The sequence below is a fragment of the Microcaecilia unicolor genome, chromosome 12 (assembly GCF_901765095.1).
Source record: "Microcaecilia unicolor chromosome 12, aMicUni1.1, whole genome shotgun sequence".
Classification (NCBI taxonomy): Eukaryota; Metazoa; Chordata; class Amphibia; order Gymnophiona; family Siphonopidae; genus Microcaecilia; species Microcaecilia unicolor.
The window spans coordinates 45,363,405-45,383,196 of record NC_044042.1 but is presented as its reverse complement, the minus strand read 5'-3'; the positions used below and the strand labels follow the sequence as shown (position 1 = coordinate 45,383,196).

The 19,792-nt window shown below is 42.0% G+C and overlaps 1 protein-coding gene across 5 annotated transcripts in view; it reads left to right on the top strand.

Moving 5' to 3' along the window:
• CADM1 (cell adhesion molecule 1) overlaps positions 1–19,792 on the top strand; it is a 748,407-nt gene that overhangs the window by 621,774 nt on the left and 106,841 nt on the right. For all 5 annotated transcript variants that reach the window (XR_003944063.1, XM_030221998.1, XM_030221997.1 and 2 more), the window contains exon 7: positions 9,623–9,719. Coding sequence is in view for 4 of the 5 variants with exons in the window: in XM_030221998.1 (XP_030077858.1) it covers positions 9,623–9,719 (97 nt within the window). In the remaining variant the exon portion in view is untranslated. The remainder of the gene's footprint in view (positions 1–9,622; positions 9,720–19,792) is intronic.

Below are 19,792 nucleotides of genomic sequence, written 5' to 3'. Positions count from 1 at the left end.
CTATAAAACCCAATGGGGATAATTTTTCCCATAGACATGCATTCCCTTTCTGAAATGGGGAACACAAGTGTAGGTCTTTGCCCCACCCAAACCATGCTTTCACCTGTGGCACAGCCACAGGGGGGAGCCTTGGGGGCCTTGGCCCCCCACTTTGAGCTTGGGCCCCCTTCAAAATTGTGGCACCAGATGCATGGCTGGCAGGGATGCTCAAGCCCCACCAGCCAATAAGATTCCCCACCTATGCTGCCTGAGCAGCAAGAAGTCGGCAGGATCCTCCAGTCACTAATGCTGGCACTTCATGCATACTGAGTTCATGTGTTGAACTGATCATGCGTGGAAGTGCCAATATCGGAGGCTGGAGCACCCTGCTGGTTTCCTTGTTGCTCAGACAACATAAGCTGCATCTCTGGTAAAGAATCTCTTCAGCTGGCGGGGTTTGAGCATCCTCGCCATCAAATATATGATTCCGCATTAGGAGTAGGAGGGGGGGAGAACTGAGAGGAAATGCTCCTGCCTCCCAAAATAATCAAGTTATGGTCATGCCCCTGGCTCCCACTATGTCCCCTTGACATCTCTACATGGTGTGGATCTCCATGTGTAAATAAAGGCTTTCTAGAATCGCTGTTTGCATGTGTATGTGATCTGTGCATGAAAGTACTGCTGTTACACATGGAGATGCCTTTAAAATAGAGGCCATAATGTATGCACAGCATTGCCTGTTCAAAGTGAATTTTGTCACCTGCAGAAGAGAGTCCTCTGATAAGCTGGCAAAAAAATTATCTGGGTCTTGATTAGAAGAACACTTTCACACTGCTGGATAACTAGCCATATTGAAGTTAAGCATGGGAGTTCACCATCAAGGGAAATGCAGCTAAGTTTTCAAATGCCACCTTCACAATCATCTCTCCCAGTTCTCACTCACGACACATCTGACTGGAGCTTGGCACATTGATATGCTATGGTACAGTGTATTGTCAGGCAGTGGAGGAGTGGCCTAGTGGTTACAGCACCCCATTTTGACATCCAGAGGTGGCCAGTTCAGATCCCACTCTGCTCCCTTGTAATATTGAGTAAGTCACTTAACCCTCCATTGTCTCAGGTACAAACTTAGATTGTGAGCCCTCCAGGGTCAGAGAAAAAATCTCCAGTGTGTCTGAATGTAACTCACCTTGAGCTACTACTGAAAAGGTGTGAGAAAAATCCAAATAAATATAATAAACTAGTAAAAAAGGCCCGTTTCTGGAATGAATGAAACGGGCGCTAGCAAGGTTTTCCTGGGAGTGTGTATGTTTGAGAGAGAGAGCCAGAGTGAATGTGCGGGTGTGTGACAGAGTGAGACTGTGTGACAGTGTGTGTGTGAGAATGAGAGTGTGTGACAGGGCCCCCTCCCCTGTTCCTAATGCCCCTCACCCCGTTCCCTCCCTTCCTTTTCCTCCTCCTTCCCACACTTTGGGTTCCTTAAGGCTTTCAAAAGTCTATGTACCCCTGTGGCCCTAACGCCCAGTATCCGGATACCCCACCGCTTTCCTCCTCACCCCTCCCCCAAGATGTAATACTTTCACATCCTTCATTTTTAAAAAAAAAGTGTCCTATCTACCCTGTGTACAAATGCCCGGCATTCAGATTGTGTTCCTCTCGTAAATTTTCATTTCTTTCATTCATTCAGAACTTCCCCCCCCCCCCCCCCCCCCCCCCCGAACACTTTTGGTTCCTTCAGTCTTTTCAAACTGTCCTATGTACCCTGTGTGCTAATGGCCAGCATTGAGATTGTGTTCCTGTCCCAAATTTGCATGTCTTTCAGTCATTCACAACTCCCCCCCCCCCCCCCTTCTCCAGTTTAACACTTTCGTTTCCTTCAGTCTTTTAAAACTCTCCTATCTACCCTGTGTCCTAATGGCCAGCATTCAGATTGTTTTCCTTTCCCAAATGTTCATGTCTTTCAGTTGTTCAGAACTCCCCCCTCCCCCCATTTAACACTTTCGGTTCCTTCAGTCTTTTAAAACTCTCCTATCAACCCTGTGTCCTAATGGCCAGCACTCAGATTGTTTTGCTTTGCCAAATTGTCTGTCACTGATTCACTGAGGTCAGTGCGTGCCTGCCTAGCAGACCACTTCCGGCAGGCACGGTCCCAAGCACATCCTGTTGGAGGTGAGAATTATTATATAGGATAAAAGTAATAGTTGGCACGAGAAAATGCATCAGTTCTTGAACGTGGCATGAAGACAAGTGATTTACATATACTGAGATAGTAATTTCAAAGATGATAGGCCTTCTTGCAGCAAGACCTGCTTGATGGGAAAGCGCTGGACTAGAGTGTTGCCTAGAGGGTTGACATTCATTTGCATTTGACCTTTCTCCTGAGTTTTTATTCCCTTTTTTGTAGATTCAGTTACTAACTAAATGAAGCTAATTGAGATGTATGTTTCTGGTGATGGAACTCATGACAGAAGGGGGCAATATGGATACTAACAGAAAGCACATTTCTAACATCCAGGTAGAGCTTGCCAGAGCACCAGTGATCATCACAGGGTATGATTTGATAAAATTGCCCTGTCAGAGAGCAGTAGCACAAAACTCAAAACCTTAGATTTAAAAATGTCAACTTTGGTAAAGTGGGGAGTACCTAAAGTAGGTGCTGGCAAGGTGGGAAAATGAGATGAAGTGGAAGAACAGGGGACGTCATGTCTCAAAGATATAGTAGAACAACTCTCATATAAGGAAAAGCTAAGGCTGTTGGTGCTTTCTGTGTGGAGAAGAGACAGCTGAGGAGGGATATGGTAGAGGTCTACAAAATCTTGATCGGAGTAGAATGGGTAAAATGCAAACTGATTGTTTACTCTTTCAAACAGTACAAAGTCTGGGGGACATGCCATGAAGTTATTAAGTAGTACACTGAAAACAAATAGGAGAAAATATTTTTTCACTCAGTGGATAGTTCAACTGTGGAATTCATTGCCAGGGGATGTGGTAAAAGCAGTTAATGTAGCTGTATTTAAAAAAAAAAAAGGTTTGGATACATTCCTGAAGGTAAATTCCATAATCCCTTATTAAGGTAGACCTGGGGAAAGCCACTGCTTATCTCTGGCGTAAGTAACATGGAGTCTTGCTGCTTTTGCAGAACTTACAACAGTGCAGTAGGGAAAAGTACTCACTCAATACCTCAGTATTCAAAACTAATACAAGCCAATAAAAGGAAAGTAAAAACAGAGTGGCATCAGACTAGTATTCAGATTCCAGCCTCCATAAAGAGTCAATAACTTGCCCCAACTGTTTAATCTCAACACAATAATATTTAACAGGTCTTAGGAACTTTTATCACAAAAAACGCTGCTTTAAAAAATCATGGAAGAATAAAACTTTATCTAGAGTAGAAACAAAGCAATCACTTATCTGCTACTGCAGAACTGCACCTTAGCAGCAATAAAGTAACTGACGCCTACAAGGTCCACCATTGGCATTTTGGTGAAACGATCTGCATCCGGGGTTATCAAAAAGAATCACTGACACTAAGAGAAAACTGTTTAATAAAGATATATGCAACCTCCTAACATTGCCACTAACTCACAAGCAAAGAGTAATTATGTGAAAGCATGTACTCACTTGTTTTTAACCAGTAAACTATGCCATCATTTTGGTGACAGGCTCAAGGCAAAAAATGCCGCAATGTAAAGACTGGTAAAATGAAATGATATCGCACGTGGAGGGGCATAATGGAATGGGGCGCCCAAGTTTTCCTGAGGGCGTCCCTGCAGGATGGCCCCGTGAAGGGGCGGGGAAACCGCTATTATCAAAACAAGATGGGTGTCCATCTTTCGTTTTGATAATACGGTTGGGGATGCCCAAACCTTAGAGATGGTCGACCTAAATGTTGAGATGGTCGACCTTAGAGATGGTCGTCCCCGGTTTTCGGCAATAATGGAAACCGAGGACGACCATCTCAAAAACAGCCAAATCCAAGGCCTTTGGTCATGGGAGGAGCCAGCATTCGTAGTGCACTGGTCCCCCTGACATTCCAGGACACCAACTGGGCACCCTAGGGGGCACTGCAGTGGACTTCACAAATTGCTTCCAGGTTCATAGCTCCCTTACCTTCGATGCTGAGCCCCCCAACCCCCCCCCCAAAAAAAAAACCACTCCCCAAAACTGTACACCACTACCATAGCCCTAAGGGGTGAAGGAGGGCACCTACATGTGGGTACAGTGGGTTTCGGGTGGGTTTTGAAGGGCTCACATTTACCAGTACAAGTGTAACAGGTGGGGGGCCTGGGTACGCCTGCCTGAAGTACACTGCACCCACTAAAACTGATCCAGCGACCTGCATACTATTGTCATGGAGCTGGGTATTACATTTGAGGCTGGCAAAAATAAATTAATTTTTTTAGGGTGGGAGGGGGTTGGTGACCACTGGGGGAGTAAGGGGAGGTCATCCCCGATTCCCTCTGGTGGTCATCTGGTCAGTTCATGCACCTTTTTGAGGCTTGGTCGTGGAAAAAATGGACCAAGTAAAGTCGACCAAATGCTCGTCAGGGACGCCCTTCTTTTTTCCATTATCGGCCGAGGACGCCCATCTCTTAAGCATGCCCCAGTCCTGCCTTCACTACGCCTCCGACACGCCCCCGTGAACTTTGGTCATCCCCGTGACGGACTGCAGTTGAAGGCGCCCAAAATCGGCTTTCGATTATGCCAATTTGGGCGACCCTGAGAGAAGGACGCCCATCTCCCGATTTGTGTCGGAAGATGGGCGCCATTCTCTTTCAAAAATGCCCATGATAGAATTCCTACATCCGATCAGAGGGCACATTATTCTGCTGTTGAAGTGTTCCAAAAGTTGGTATTGAAAGAGATTGATAAAGTCAGATGACTGCATCTACTTACCATAATCTGACTCACCAGGAAAAGATTGCATTGCAGGAATTGAGAAATCATCCATCACTAATCATCAAGGCAGCCGACAAAGGTGGTTCTGTAGTAGTGATGGACCACCAGTTCCATATTCAGGAACCTGAATCCCAGTTAGCTAACATGTGGACCCTTTTACAAAGGCGCATAAGGGCCTCTGCACATCCAGCAGCCTAAGCACATCCAGCAAGCACCAAATCAGCATTACCACCCAGCTACCGCGTGCCCTGGGCAGTAATTCTGAATTTGGCGCACGCTAAAAACACACAGTAGAAAATATTTTCTATTTTCTACCGTGTGGTGCATACCTGATAGTAAACGGCAGTGGGTGCATGCTGCATGCCTACCACCCGGGTAGCGCATGAGACAATACAGCTAAGTCAGTGGGTGACTGTAAGGTCTCAGGCCGAAAATGGACGCATGCTGGATTTTATTTTCTGGCCCCTTAAAATTAGGCCCTTTTTCCAGGACGCTGTAAACACTGGTCCAGCCGCCCAAAATACTTGCTCGCACTGACACAGGCCACTTTTTACCGCTGCTTAGTAAAAGGGGCCCAATGGCGTTTTACCATCATGTAGAAACAGATCCGACTAATGAGGTTAAACAACAAGTGGATGCCCTTCTTACTGAGGGTCTTGAACATTCAATATATTACTCAATGAGAACAACAGTTTCTACAAGTGTTTTTCTCGATGATGCCTGTTACTTATGTGCTCCTGAAAATTCATAAGAATTTACAGCACCCTCCTGGTCGTCCCATTATCTTTTCTAAGTGTTTGCGTTTAGAACTCTTATCATTTTTGCAACCCTTTGTGAGTGAGGCACCATCATAACTGAGGGATTTGACCGATTTCATGCTCAAGCTTGATGATTGTTGCACAGATTACACTCAGTGTCTATTGCTTATGGTGGATATCAAGGCTCTTTAATATCCCCTAAGAGGCAAGTTTACAAGTGATGCATGACTGTTTGGATACTCGCAAAGATGTTACATCTCCCCCTACTTATTTTTTTGGTCAGCCTTTTGCATTTGGTGTTAACAAAAACATTTTTTATGTTCCAAGACAAATATTTTTTTCAAATCAAAGGGTCTGCGATGAGGTTAGAGTTGCGCCAGATTTATCCAATTTATATGTCAGTGCGTTTGAGAAAATAAATGTATCCGGTTATCCTTTTTTTCATCACATTATTTTTTGGAAATGCTTCATTGATGATGTGGTTTTACTTTGGCAAGGTGATGTCTCCAGTCTGCAAGCCTTTTTGAATGTCTCAGCAGTTGTAATACAAATTTAGGGTTTTCCTATAGTTTTAATACACATCAAATTACATTTTTGGATTTACAAATTACTACACACATCTATGGATACATTGGTAAGTTTGTCTATTTCATCTTTCGTAAACCTACTGATAGAAACACACTATTGTCCTTTAACAGAAATTACGGGAGAGTATCTCGGTGGGACAATTTTTGAGTTGAAACGCATTTGTTCATCCACAACTGTATTTAAACGTCAAGCCCAGAGTTTCTTTCACAGATTTATTGAGCACGGCTACCTAGTCTCTGTTTTAGAAAGAGCTTACAAGAGAGCCTGATGTTCTGAACACACACACCTATTACTTCCGACTGTGGTGGAACCTTCTGAATGTGTTACTTGTATGCTACCCTATTCTTCTGGGATGAAATGGTACGGTGAGCTATTTAAAGCACTGGGACATTTTTGGTTTACATCAAGCTTTTATGTCCCCTTCCCTATTTGCTTTCAAATGGGGAAAGAACCTTAAGGACATGCTGGTCCCCTTTTATCATCCCACTGATTCTTTACAATCAGTAGAGGAAGGATCTGTTGTGTCGTTTTCTCTGTACACATTGCAGTGTCTATGAATTTTCCTTTTCAAGCACTACACTCACTTTAAATGGCAAGAAGATTTGTTTAAAAATTGTGACTAATTATATGTCATCTCAATTCATATATGCCATTTGGTGCCCTTGCCAACTAGTTTATGCTGGCAAAATGCTATGGACTCTGAAGACAAGACTCTTAGAGCACAAGAGCCGACTTTGGCAACAAGATTTAGCAGTTCCACTGATGGAGCTTTGTGTGGCTACTTGCCATTATTTTGCACAGTTGAAAGCCGCGATCTTGGAACAAGTTCTTCCCTCTCCACGGTGGAGGGGAGGATGTGAGTGACTTAAATGCTGTATTGTTACTCAAAGCGCTTCTGGATATATTTTCTCTCATCAGTTATGACCCTGGGTTTGAATAGAATGTTTGATGTATAATGTGTCCTCTGGTTGGATGGGGGAGTTCTACATGTGATGTCATTGCGGTTTAGCAGTCTTCAAATTGTGCCGTGATTTGCGGCATTTTTTGTCTTGAGCTTGACACCAAGATGATGGCATAATTTGCTGATTAAAAACAAGTGAGTATATGTTTTTACATAGTTACTCTTTGCTTGTGAGTTAGTGGCAATGTTAGGAGGTTGCATATATCTTTATTATATATTTTTCTCTTAGTGTCAGTGATCCTTTTTGATAACCCCAGATACAGATAGTTTGACCAAAACGCCAACAGTGGACCTTGTAGGCATCAGATACTTTATTGTTGCCAAGGTGCAGTTCTGCAGTAGCAGGTAAGTGATTGTTTCTACTCTAGATAAAGTTTTATTCCTCCATGATATTTTAAGAAAATTGTTTGTGATTAATAATAAAGTTTCTAGAACCTGTTGAGATTAAACAGGGCAAGTGATTGACTCTTTATGGAAGCTGGGATCTGAAATAGCTGGGGCTATAGGAGATCTAATAGCCAAACTTGAATACTAGTCTGATGCCTCTATGTTTTTTCCTTCCTTTTATTGACTTGTATTAGTTTTGAATACTGAGGTATTGTGACATGAGTACTTCTCCCTATTGCACTGTTATATTATCTTTTTTGGGAGTGAGTTCTTTTGCAAATCTTGCCAGGTATTTGTGGCCTGGATTTGCCATTGTAGGAAATGGTATACTGGTCTATATTGACCTTTAGTCTGACCTAGTATGGCAATTCTTATGTTTTTATGATTCAAATAAATACAAAGGAAAAGAAACAAGCATTCCAAAGAGGGGACCAATAAATTATGGGCAACAGGATTAGTATTTAAAAAATTAAAAGGATCTCAAAAAGAAAATCGCAAAGAAGAATATCTGGGAAAGCCAAAAGCAGTAGGGTACGTAAAGGTACACCTCTACAATATTGACATGCTTGCAGGTATCCTATGAATTCAGGTAAAGCAGGTATTTCTATGTTCTAGGAGGGCTCACATATTTGTACAGAATTCAGAGTTAAAGTGGGAGTTACACCTGGGTCCCGTTGTTGAAAGTCCTCAGCACTGACCGCTAGGCTGCTCCTTGTACTTGCTTACCTCTGTCTTATAAATGACCAAATACCTGAAGCTGTCATAGAGCCTGGTATCCATTGTCACTTTCACTTCTTAGGGGAGTGGGAGGGGGTCAGTAACCACTGGGAGATTAAGGAAGGGGCCATGCCTTCATCCTTAAGTCAGGACACCTTTTTGTATTCTGGACATGATTGAAATTGAAACAGGTCTAGATAAAAACTTTTCTTTTTCCCCTCAGACGTTTCTTCCTGTTCCATTATTACTAAAAGACATCCTAATTTTGAGCACACCCTAGTCTCACTCAAAACACAACTCCAGCACAGTGTAAATGTCCAAATTCTGCCTTTCAAAATTGAAATTTGGATGTTTTGGGCAGCTTGATGTTTTTTTAAGGCATTTTGAGACATCCATCTGCTTTAGAAATGAGTGCCATAGTCTTTATCTGCCTTCATTTTTCTATGTTTCTAGTTCAAGGCAAGTCACATTCAACTACGGTAGGGATTTTCTTGTCCCTGGAGGGCTTACAGTCTAAGGCAGTAATATTCAGCTACAGGGCTCAGTGTTTGATTTAAACACTGGCAGAGGTGATACTTTTATATGTGGATATTCAGACCAGTATCTCTATACCGGCTAGTGCTGAATGGCCTGGTGTAACTTCTCCGCTGGCACTGATATAGATACCGGCAATGTTCAGACTGGTATCCAGATTAAATAACTGGATAAAATTAGGAATCACAGATGAGTTGAGGGGTCTGGAATAAGGGGCAATGAGGAGAGTGGCCAGGGGCCTTTTTTAAGTGCAAGCAGCAGGTTCATTTGGTGGTGGGGGAGGGAGGCATCGAGCGCTCATTTCAGGCAAAGCACACTAGCCACCAAAGGCTTTCACTGACTATCAATATTAGCTAGATTATAACTCTTGACCTAGAGGTGAAAGGATGTTCATCGCTCTGACAGCCTCCATCAGCCATCCATTGCTCCCCTTCCTCTGTTCAACACGCTGGCACACAATTAAGAGACTTTTTAATCAAATTGGGTTCTGTCAGATACCCAATTTAGAACAGCATGACCCACTCCAGATTTGGACTAATGAGAGGGTTATGATACTTTCAACTGTGATAATGGAGAAATTCTGACATTTCATGAACATAGTGCCACTCAGATATATAATTCAGGGCCGAATGTGACTTTCTTATAATAAGAATGTCACCACCGAAGCACGATGGAGTAGAGAGATGGTGATTCAGCGATCGTAGGCACTATCAATAAATATGATGGCACATACACAACCATGATGCCATAGATGGCAGCTCTGTGGTTTAACCCTGTCTTCTGTACTTTTTCCATCCAGATAAGCCTGAAGTGCTCATTTCAGTGAACTACCCACAGGGCATCACGAGAGAAGGAGAGCCGCTGGAACTAACATGTACAGTACTGGGAAAGCCCAAGTAAGTTTGAGTCATATAATTAATTTACTGGGCCAAGGCAAGGGAAATAAGATGGAAGAATGCCAAGCAAAAGGAAACAAAGTACAAGATGTGACCAGAATCTCAGCTTCAGGTTATGTGCTTTCTTTCTGATTGTCTGTCAGTCAGTCTCATTTACCATCAAGTGATGGCATTGGGGAGCATATGCAATGGTAATGTGTGCTTAATTTGCACAGTTCTGACCATAGGAATATGTACAATGAAACAACTGGCAAAAATCTTTCTGATTTATTTTATTGGCTCATTGTGCAGTTCCATACTCTGACAAATAATTTCTTAGCAAAGACTTCTCCAAAATGTAACACTGTCCTGTCCTGCCACAGCTTTGTGCTCTTCCACTAGAACTGGCTAATGCTACGCAGCCTAGGTAATCTTGGCTTTAAAAATGTTTGTTGACGTTGGATTTGTAGCGGATGCTCGTCTTGTCTTGCTTCAATTTGGAGTTACCTGCAGCAAATGCAAAAACAAAACAAAGCTGGGACTAAACCATGTTTTTATTGTGATCTAGTGAAGAAGTGAAACCTCTAGGATTAGAGTTTGGAAGATAATAAACTACAGAATTCAAACTCTCCTTTACCACTAATTCTTCATGAATTGGGGCAGTAATGGAGTGGGGATAATTGTCAAGGCACATTAGCACTTTACCTTGTTCCTGATTAATGATGTTGCAAGTTGTAAGACTGTAAAACATTTAGGGGGGGGGGGGGGGACAAATATATAAAGGTCACCAAAAGATGTATTTTTTTTCAAAGAGGCTTTCTCCTGAAGTTAAACTTCAGATATTTGTATCTGTAATTATTAATTTTATTATGTTTGTCCGTGTTTATATTCTGATCTGTTTTTATTATAAATGTATTTTGTATGCCACCTAGATTTGGAGATAGTGCAGAATATAAACATTTTTAAATAAAAATTAGGCAACAAGATGTAACACACTAACCCCCAAATTCTATAAATGATGCTAAGAAGTGCACTCCCAATTTGTGCTTGCAATTTAATTGAATACCGAGCCAATTAAAGCTGAGACTCTGCCCCTAACAATCAATTATCAGTGCTAATTGCACTAAATAAAATTTATGTGCATAAATTTACATGGGCAGATCTGTGCATAAACGGGGGCGTGGCCATGGGTCAAGGGCAGATTGGGGGTGGTCCCACAATTTATGTGCGCTGTTCTAGAATAAAGGGGATCTGCACCTAATTTAGGCATGGGGATGAAACCCAGGTGTAAATGGTCACGCCTAAAAATAGTTGTGGTTCCAGGTGCTAAGCGCTATTATATAAATGAAGCTGAACTTTTAGCACCGTTCATAGAATAGCATTTAGCGCTATTTTTTAGGAGCTATTTATTGAATTCGGTCAATAAATGTGTCACTAGTTAGGTGCTACCATTTACACCATGCCAATAGCAGAAATAATAGGCTAGATTCTATATATGGTGCCTGAAAAATCTGCACGGAATGAATTTCTTCCTAAGCATATTCTATGTGGCGCCTAGATTTAGGAACGGTATGTAGAATATGCTTAGTTGATATCCCAGTGCCTAGAACTAAGCGCATCCATTTACACACTAAGGGAAAAGTGGTGTAAATACCAGAGCATAGATTTAGGCACAGAGGGGTATATTCTGTAACAGTGCGTGTAAATTTTTAGAACACCCACGAAATGCCCATAACCATGCCCCTTCTTGGCTCCATACATTAGAATTTAGGTGTTATGCATTACAGAATACGCTTAGCGAGTTATGTGCATGAATTCTAATTATTGCCAATTAGTGCAATTATTGCTTGTTAAGTGCTGTTAAAACGTTGATTAGCTTGTTAAGCCAATTAAGTTACACGCATTGTTATAGAATACATTTGGATTTTGGTGCAGAACACTTGGCGCATTGTATAGAATCCAGCGGAATGTGTATCCCTAAATGTGGCACCTTAGAGTTTAACTGTGGGACCTGCCCAAGCCCCACCCTTGTGTATGCCCTTCTCATCTGCACACTAGAATACCGCTGAGACCATGGCTCACACTTACACACATAACTGTAACATTCTCAGTCATACTTGCTAGTATTCTACACCTTACATATACAATTGGCACCTAACTTTAGATGACTTTTATAGAATGAACGGGTTTACGCCCTTCCTGGGAAATAAAGCACCATACAGATGTGACCAGAATCATAAGAACATAAGACTAGTCATACTGGGTAAGACCAAATGGTCCATCTAGCCCAGTGCCCTGCTTCCAAAAGTGGCCAATCCAGGTCACAACTACCTAGCAGAACCCCAAAGTGTAGCGAAATTCCAAAATCCCAAGGAGTAGCAAAATTCCATGCTACTAATATTAGGGCAAGCAGTGGCTTCCCCATGTCTGTCTCAATAGCAGACTATGGACTTTTCCTCCAGGAACTTGTCCAAACCTTTTTTTAAACCCAGAAAAGCTAACCGCTGTTATCATATCCTCCAGCAGTGAGTTCCAGAGCTTAACTATTCTTTAAGTGAAAAAATATTTCCTCCTATTTGTTTTAAAAGTATTTCCATGTAATTTCATTGAGAGTCCCCTGGTCTTTGTACTACTTGATTCTCTGCCTTAAGGGGGGAAATTTTATATATAATGCTGAAGTTAGGCGCTATTTTGCCAAATTTTTGGTGTGAAAAAGCATTCTAATGGATGCAAGGTGCTGAAACAGGAAAGAAATGGCAGATCCATACTTACACATCCATTTATAGAATAGCACCTAGTGTTTCTGCATGGATCTGCAAAGGGGTGTGGCCATGGGAGGGGCATCGGCGCATCAGAGGCATTCCCTTAAAATATGCACAGTGTTATAGAATTGGGGGGGGGATCCGTACTCAATTTGTGCGCTTGGATTTATGTGCACCAACCCAGAATGCCTGTTAGAGAATACTATTCACCTCCAATTTTTTGCAGTGCCGAATTTTGACCACCATTTATGGAATTTCCCCCAAAATGTGCAGAGTAGAGAGTTGCACAGGGACAGAAATCTTACCCATCCCTGCTGGAATCTTACCCGTCCCCGCTGGAATCTTACCCATCCCCACCCATCCCCGCAAAAATTTAACATGATAATGATGAAACATGATAGTAGTGTAGCAAGCAAATATTATAAGACAATTCTGGATATATGTGTATGAGACACAGACCATACAAGTCTGCCAGGTATCAGCCCTAGTTCATCACAGCCAGAGTCGCCATCTAAGCGTCACTTGACACATCCACACACATGCAGCCATTTAAGGTTAGGTTTTATATAACTTCCATTTTCTAATTAGAGATCCTCTGTGTTCATCCCACGCCTTTTTGAATTCTGTCATCATTTGTGACTCTACCACCTCCTTAATGGAAGACTTTCCACATTTGTGCTGTTTAAGCAAGGAAGAAGAGAAGGAGGAGAAGACAGCACTCGAAATTGGTATTCGGTAGATGAGAGGCTGGTGCAGGTGCAGCTTACACTTCTATAAGAAGACCGCAGAACTGCTTCCATCCCTGCGGGAACTGCCTCCGTCCCCACGGGAATCCCGCGAACCCCGTTCCCATGCAGCTCTCTAGTGCAGAGTTGCAGTAGCTGTAAGGTCCTGAAGAAAAGTGGATCCTTTGCAGTATGTGTTACCTTTTGTCAAACTAAAACAAGAATAAATACACTCGTAGCCCTTCCAGGGTCGCCCAAATCGGCATAATCGAAAGCTGGGTTTGGGTGCCCTCAACTTCTTTCCATCGCGGGGATGACCAAAGTTCACGGGGGCGTGTCGGAAGCATAGCGAAGGCGGGACTGGGGCGTGCTTAACACATGGGTGTCCGCAGCTGATAATGGAAAAAAGAAGGGCGTCCCTGACGAGCATTTGGCCGACTTTGGTCCATTTTTTCTTGTGACCAAGCCTCAAAAAGGTGCCCGAATTGACCAGATGACCACCGGAGGGAATCGGGGATGATCTCCCCTTACTCCTCCAGTGGTCACTAACCCCCTCCCACCCTAAAAAAAACTTTTAAAATATTTTTTGCCAGCCTCAAATGTCATACCCAGCTCCCTGACAGCAGTATGCAGGTCCCTGGAGCAGTTTTAGTGGGTGCAGTGCACTTTAGCCAGGCGGACCCAGGCCCATCCCCCCCTACCTGTTACACTTGTGGTGGTAAATGTGAGCCCTTCAAAACTCACCACAAACCCACTGTAGGTGCCCCCCTTTACCCCTTAGGGCTATGGTAGTGTTGTACAGTTGTGGGTAGTGGGTTTTGGGGGGGCTCAGCACCCAAGGTAAGGGAGCTATGCACCTGGGAGCAATTTGTGAAGTCCACTGCAGTGCCCCCCTAGGGTGCCCGGTTGGTGTCCTGACATGTCAGGGGGACCAGTGCACTATGAATGCTGGCATCTCCCACGACCAAAGGGCTTGGATTTGGTCGTTTCTGAGATGGGCGTCCTTGGTTTCCATTATCGCCGAAAACCGTGGACGATCATCTCTAAGGTCAACCTAAATGTTGAGATTTGGGCATCCCTGACCTTATTATCGAAACGAAAGATGGCCGCCCATCTTGTTTCAATAATACGGGTTTTCCCGCCCCTTCGTCGGGACATCCTGCGAGGGCATCCTCAGGAAAACTTGGGCGTCCCGTTCGATTATGCCCCTCTAACTCATCCTTTCATGAGATGTTTCTCCTGTCTGAGCCTTTACTGAAGTGTATTTGAGTCAGTACTTACAGCCCATTCCATGATCAGGATATTCTCATGTGGCATCCACTTGGGTCAGCACAATGCATTCGGTTGCGCGCTATGGGATTTAGGTGCACAGATGTGCACAACCCAAACTAGGGTGTGGCTCAAATCCTAATTGGTGTCAATTAAAGTCATTGGTTGTTAGCATCCAAATATTGATAAACGCTTCATTAGCCAATTAAGTTGCGCGTACAACTCGGGAGCTTGATCAAATCTGGGCATCATATATAGAATCTTGGGATTGGTGTTTTTTGAGATTGTGCATATAGGGTTAGATCCTATATAAGGTGCCTAAAAAAGTCAACACCGAAAAAAACCTTTGTAAATGGTATTCTGTAAGCCACACCTAAAATTCGACATGGTTTATAGAATTAACGCTTAAACAGAGAGGTTGTGTGCAAACTTAGGCATGGAAATTTGCACCAGTAAAAATGTGGTGCAAATGCTGACGCCTAAGTTTACGCGCAGAGCACCATTATTCTACAATTACGCATGCAACTCAAACCAAGCCCCTAACTGCCCCGAAATGCCCGTGACCTTCCCATTTCTGCACCCCTTTTTTTGAACCGTGTATAAATTTTAGGCACAGATCCTGCACCTAACTTTATGTGGGCAAGTTACTATTAAATCTAATTTGTGCCAATAATTGCTTGTTAAAAAGCCAATTGGCTCATTCTATTAAATTGCATGTGCAAATCGGTATTGTACCTAATGTGTGCAATTTTTGGCAACCTTTATAGAATCGGGGATATTGCACATTCCCAGTCAAGATCACAACATGTGAAGACTTGTTTTACATAGGATGTCGAAGCCCAAATAGATAAGCTACAGGTATTATAGGGGAACTGGTTTCCTCAAATCTCAATACATATAAATACAGAAACACAGTTATGTGTATGTAAGCAAGGAAAAAAATCTTTCTAAAAGGAGGAAAATGCCTCAAAACAGACCTCTCCCGTATTTGTAACGGGCCAAGGGCTAGAATTTCATCATCATCATTGGCGATACAAAAACCCAAAGAAGGTTGTCAACCTGCCTAAGTTAAGTAATTTTTGAAGACTGTATGGCAGAGTAATTTTGTTTATTAAGAATTTAAAAAAACAAAAAATAATTACAACTAGAAACCCAAATAGAGACATCTAGGTTGGTACATACTTGATTCCAACAGTGTTCAGCAAAGGCTTTGCTGAATAAGGAGCAATTTGTAAAATATATAGAAGGATATGCAGAAGTGCATGTGTATTTGCCTGCATGTGCAGCGGGATCAGCCATTTTGGAAATATACACATTGAAAAAATGAATGGCACAAACTCAGCAGCTTCCATTTGCAAGTGGAGCCGCTCTTGTGTGTAGCTGTTCCATTTTACAAACCTAGACCTGTAAGTGCTGCAATTTAAGGAGTGAGGCTGCAATATTTATTTTGTATCCATTTTGTAGGCAGAAATATCAAAGGATAATTACTCCCTTAATCTGTCAGGTAAAGCCTTGATCAAAATGAGCACTTTTTGAAAACCTATGCATACCTCTGAGCGGGTGTAAAATTGCATCCCCTTGTAAAATTGTACCTGAGGCAATGGAGAGTTAAGTGACTTGCCCAAAGTCACAAGGAGCTGCAGTGGGAATCGAACCCAGGTTCTGAGGCCACCGCACTACCACTAGGCTACTCCTCCACTCCATTGTCCCACTCAAGATACACCTAAAACATGCAGCTTCTGGACCTGCTTGAAATCTCTACATAGTGTGGATCTCCATGTACATGTAGTGGCTTTCTGAAACCAACTTTATGCAATTTACATATGGAAATGCTTCCAAAGTAGTTCCCTATATGTGGAAAAGACATGGCAGCATTCAACAAAGACTAACTGGTTCCTTTTAGGAAGAGCTGGACCAGAATGCACCATTACATGCTGGTTGCCATGACCAGAAGCTCACCTTGAAAAGTGGCGTCTCCTGTACAACTATAAACACCCAGTCTTCTGTCAGGAGCTTCTCTAATGAGCTATTCATCATGTGCCTTTAACGTTCTCTGTTTTTAAATTAAATTAATTAGATGCTTAGGACTGTCCTGTCTTGCATTGATGTGGAACTGCACAATAAACTGACATTGCACAATTGCTGCATGTTTCTAAATAGTAAGCAATGTGCCATCCAGTTTCAGCTGCTCTACATCAGTCAGGTCAGTAACAAGAAGCGGCAGTTTCTTAAGGTGCTACAGACTGCAGTCTTTCCAAATATCCTGAAATCCTTATGCCAATGTAGTTACTATTTTATTGCGAAAGGGAGGAGGGGGCTGGTGGTTTTATTCTAAATCTGCATTTTCCACAGGACCTGCAGAAGATACTGCTTGAGGCCCATCTGTTCTTCTATTTATTTATTTTGGCTGTGTGCTGGAATTTGGCTTTTAGCTACATAATCATGAGAGCCTTTGCATGTATTTGGTCCAGGAGTCAGATTTATTTGAACATTTGGCTTATCCGGAAAACAAACCTGACCTGAGAAAGTCAGCTCTGATTGATGTTCCATAGCACATTGCATTTATCAGATTTCTAAAAGGAGGTCCCCAAAGAAGTGAACATATTAATTAAAAATAAAATAAATCGTATATAAAAAGAAACAAGCAGCCCACATAAAACAGATTGGACACCAGAAAGTGCCTCAGGTGTAGAAAGTAATTGGCCAACGTTGACCCAATCCCCCTGTCGACCACCCGTGCTTCATGTGAGCCCTTTTTGCCCCCTCGTGTGGCCTGTTATTGAGGAAAGATACATCCTTTCTTTACCTCTTACTGGAAGGTGAAATAGTTCTATTCCAGCCAAATATCTAATGGCTTTCTGTTTCAAGGGATAGGAGCTACTTTTAAAAAGATTCTTCATGTGAATATCCCTCAAAGCAGGAACTATTAGCAGTGCTCCCTAGCTTGAATGTAATCTAGGAACATACCAAACCATCTTCGGCAAAGTAAAAGGGACCAGTTCCTCTTACCACCTGAAAAGTCAATGAAGACGGTTTAAGCTGTGATGTTACCAAAGAGACTACTACTCTTTGTAATGATTTCTGAATAAGAAATAGGAAAAGCTACCTTTTTCCTCTCAAATAAGATATTCCTGACTACCTGTGATGTGCTGAATTCTGCATTAAAATCGGTTGAACTCAACTCTTGGCCTTTTTATTACCACCATGTAGGCACACACTTGATTCCATGGTAACTATCCACATTCTTATCCCCAATCAATTTAAAACTAATTCTTAAGGATAAATTTGAAATTTCAGTTAAACTAGAAATCACATTCATCTTTACCCAAGTGAGCAGTGATACTAAGTTACATAAGTACATAAGTATTGCCATACTGGGAAAGACCAAAGGTCCATCAACCTGTTTCCAACAGTGGCCAATCCAGGTCACAAATACCTGGCAAGATCCCAAAAAAGTACAAAACATTCTATACTGCTTATCCCAGAAATAGTGGATTTTCACCAAGGCCATTTAATAATGGTCTATGGACTTTTTCTTTAGGAAGCCATCCAAACCTTTTTTTAAACTATGCTAAGCTAACCGCCTTTACCACATTCTCTGGCAACAAATTCCAGAGTTTAATTACACGTTGCGTGAAGAAATAATTTATCCGATTCGTTTTAAATTTACTACATTGTAGCTTCATCTTATGCCCCCTAGTCCTAGTATTTTTGGAAAGCGTAAACAGATGCTTCACATCTACCCGTTCAACTCCACTCATTATTTTATAGACCTCTATCATATCTCCCCTCAGCCGCCTTTTCTCCAAGCTGAAGAGCCCTAGCCGCTTTAGCCTTTCCTCATAGGCAAGTCGTCTCATCCCCTTTATCATTTTCATCACCCTTCTCTGTACCTTTTCTAATTCCACTATGTCTTTTTTTGAGATGCGGTGACCACAATTGAACACAATATTCGAAGTGCTGTCGAATATCCTCATTTTTTGTTTTCCATTCCTTTCCTAATAATACCTAACATTCTATTTGCTTTCTTATCCACAGCAGCACACGACAACACCTAGATCCCTTTCTTGGTCCGTGATTCCTAACATGAAACCTTGCATGACGTAGCTATAATTCAGGTTGCGCTTTCCCACATACATCACTTTGCACTTGCTCACATTAAACGTCATCTCCTATTTAGACGCCCAGTCTCCCAGTCTCCTAAGGTCATCTTGTAATTTTTCACAATCCTCCCGCGATTTAACGACTTTGAATAACTTTGTGTCATCAGCAAATTTAAATACCTCACTAGTTACTCCCATCTCTAGGTGATTTATAAATACGTTCAAAAGCAGCAGTCCCAGCACAGACCCCTAGGGAACCCCACTAACTACCTTTCTCCATTGAGAATACTGACCATTTAACCCTACTCTGTTTTCTATCTTTTAACCAGTTTTTAATCCATAATAGAACACTACCTCCTATCCCATGACTGTACTGCCTCTACTAAGAAAACAGGCCAAAGCAGGATACAATCTAAAATAAAGCATGCCCCAAAAATCAGGAAGGCAAGTGATCTGCAAGATCCAAGATGGAAAGAAACAAACAGCAGACCGACAAGAAATATCCGTCATTAAAATGTATTTACCACAACATAAAATGAGATACTAAATGCCCGACACAGCCATGTTTCGCCCTTCAGAGGGCTGCATCAGGGGCACATTAGAAACTATCAATAAATACATAAAAGGTCATGTGTTAGTCAAATCATATGTGTTAATTAAAAACTTTAACAATTAAAATTAGAATTACCTAATAAAAGCATACTGCCCTGCTTACTAAGCCACGCTAGTGGCTGCTGTGAATGTGCTGTGTTGGCATTAGCACACGGCAGCCGCTAGAGCAGCTTTAGTAAGCAGGGGGGGATAATAACTGATGTTAATAACAACATATAGAGAAATTTTAAATACATATATCACTTCCAAAATCAAGAGATATATCTTAAAACCATAAAGGCGCCACTATCAAACAAAAACATCTCTTAATAAAATCATCACTTCAATCAACAACAACAGATATAAGGAATAGTTAACAGTTTTATTTCAACCCACTGACTCCCCAAAAGTCTATTGAAAAATAAATGTCTTTAATACAGTTTTAAAATTTCTAAAATAATAATAATAATTCAGTTGTAATAGAACAAGGAAGATTATTCCATTGAAAGGGGACCCTTCAGTCCTCGCATGTAGAGTAACTTCCCCGAAGTCTACAGTAACACATTAAAAAGGGAAGGACTGTGATAGCTGTCTAAAACACAGGGCCATGCAGGGACTGCTATTGCTGTTTTGTCTTCTTGGCG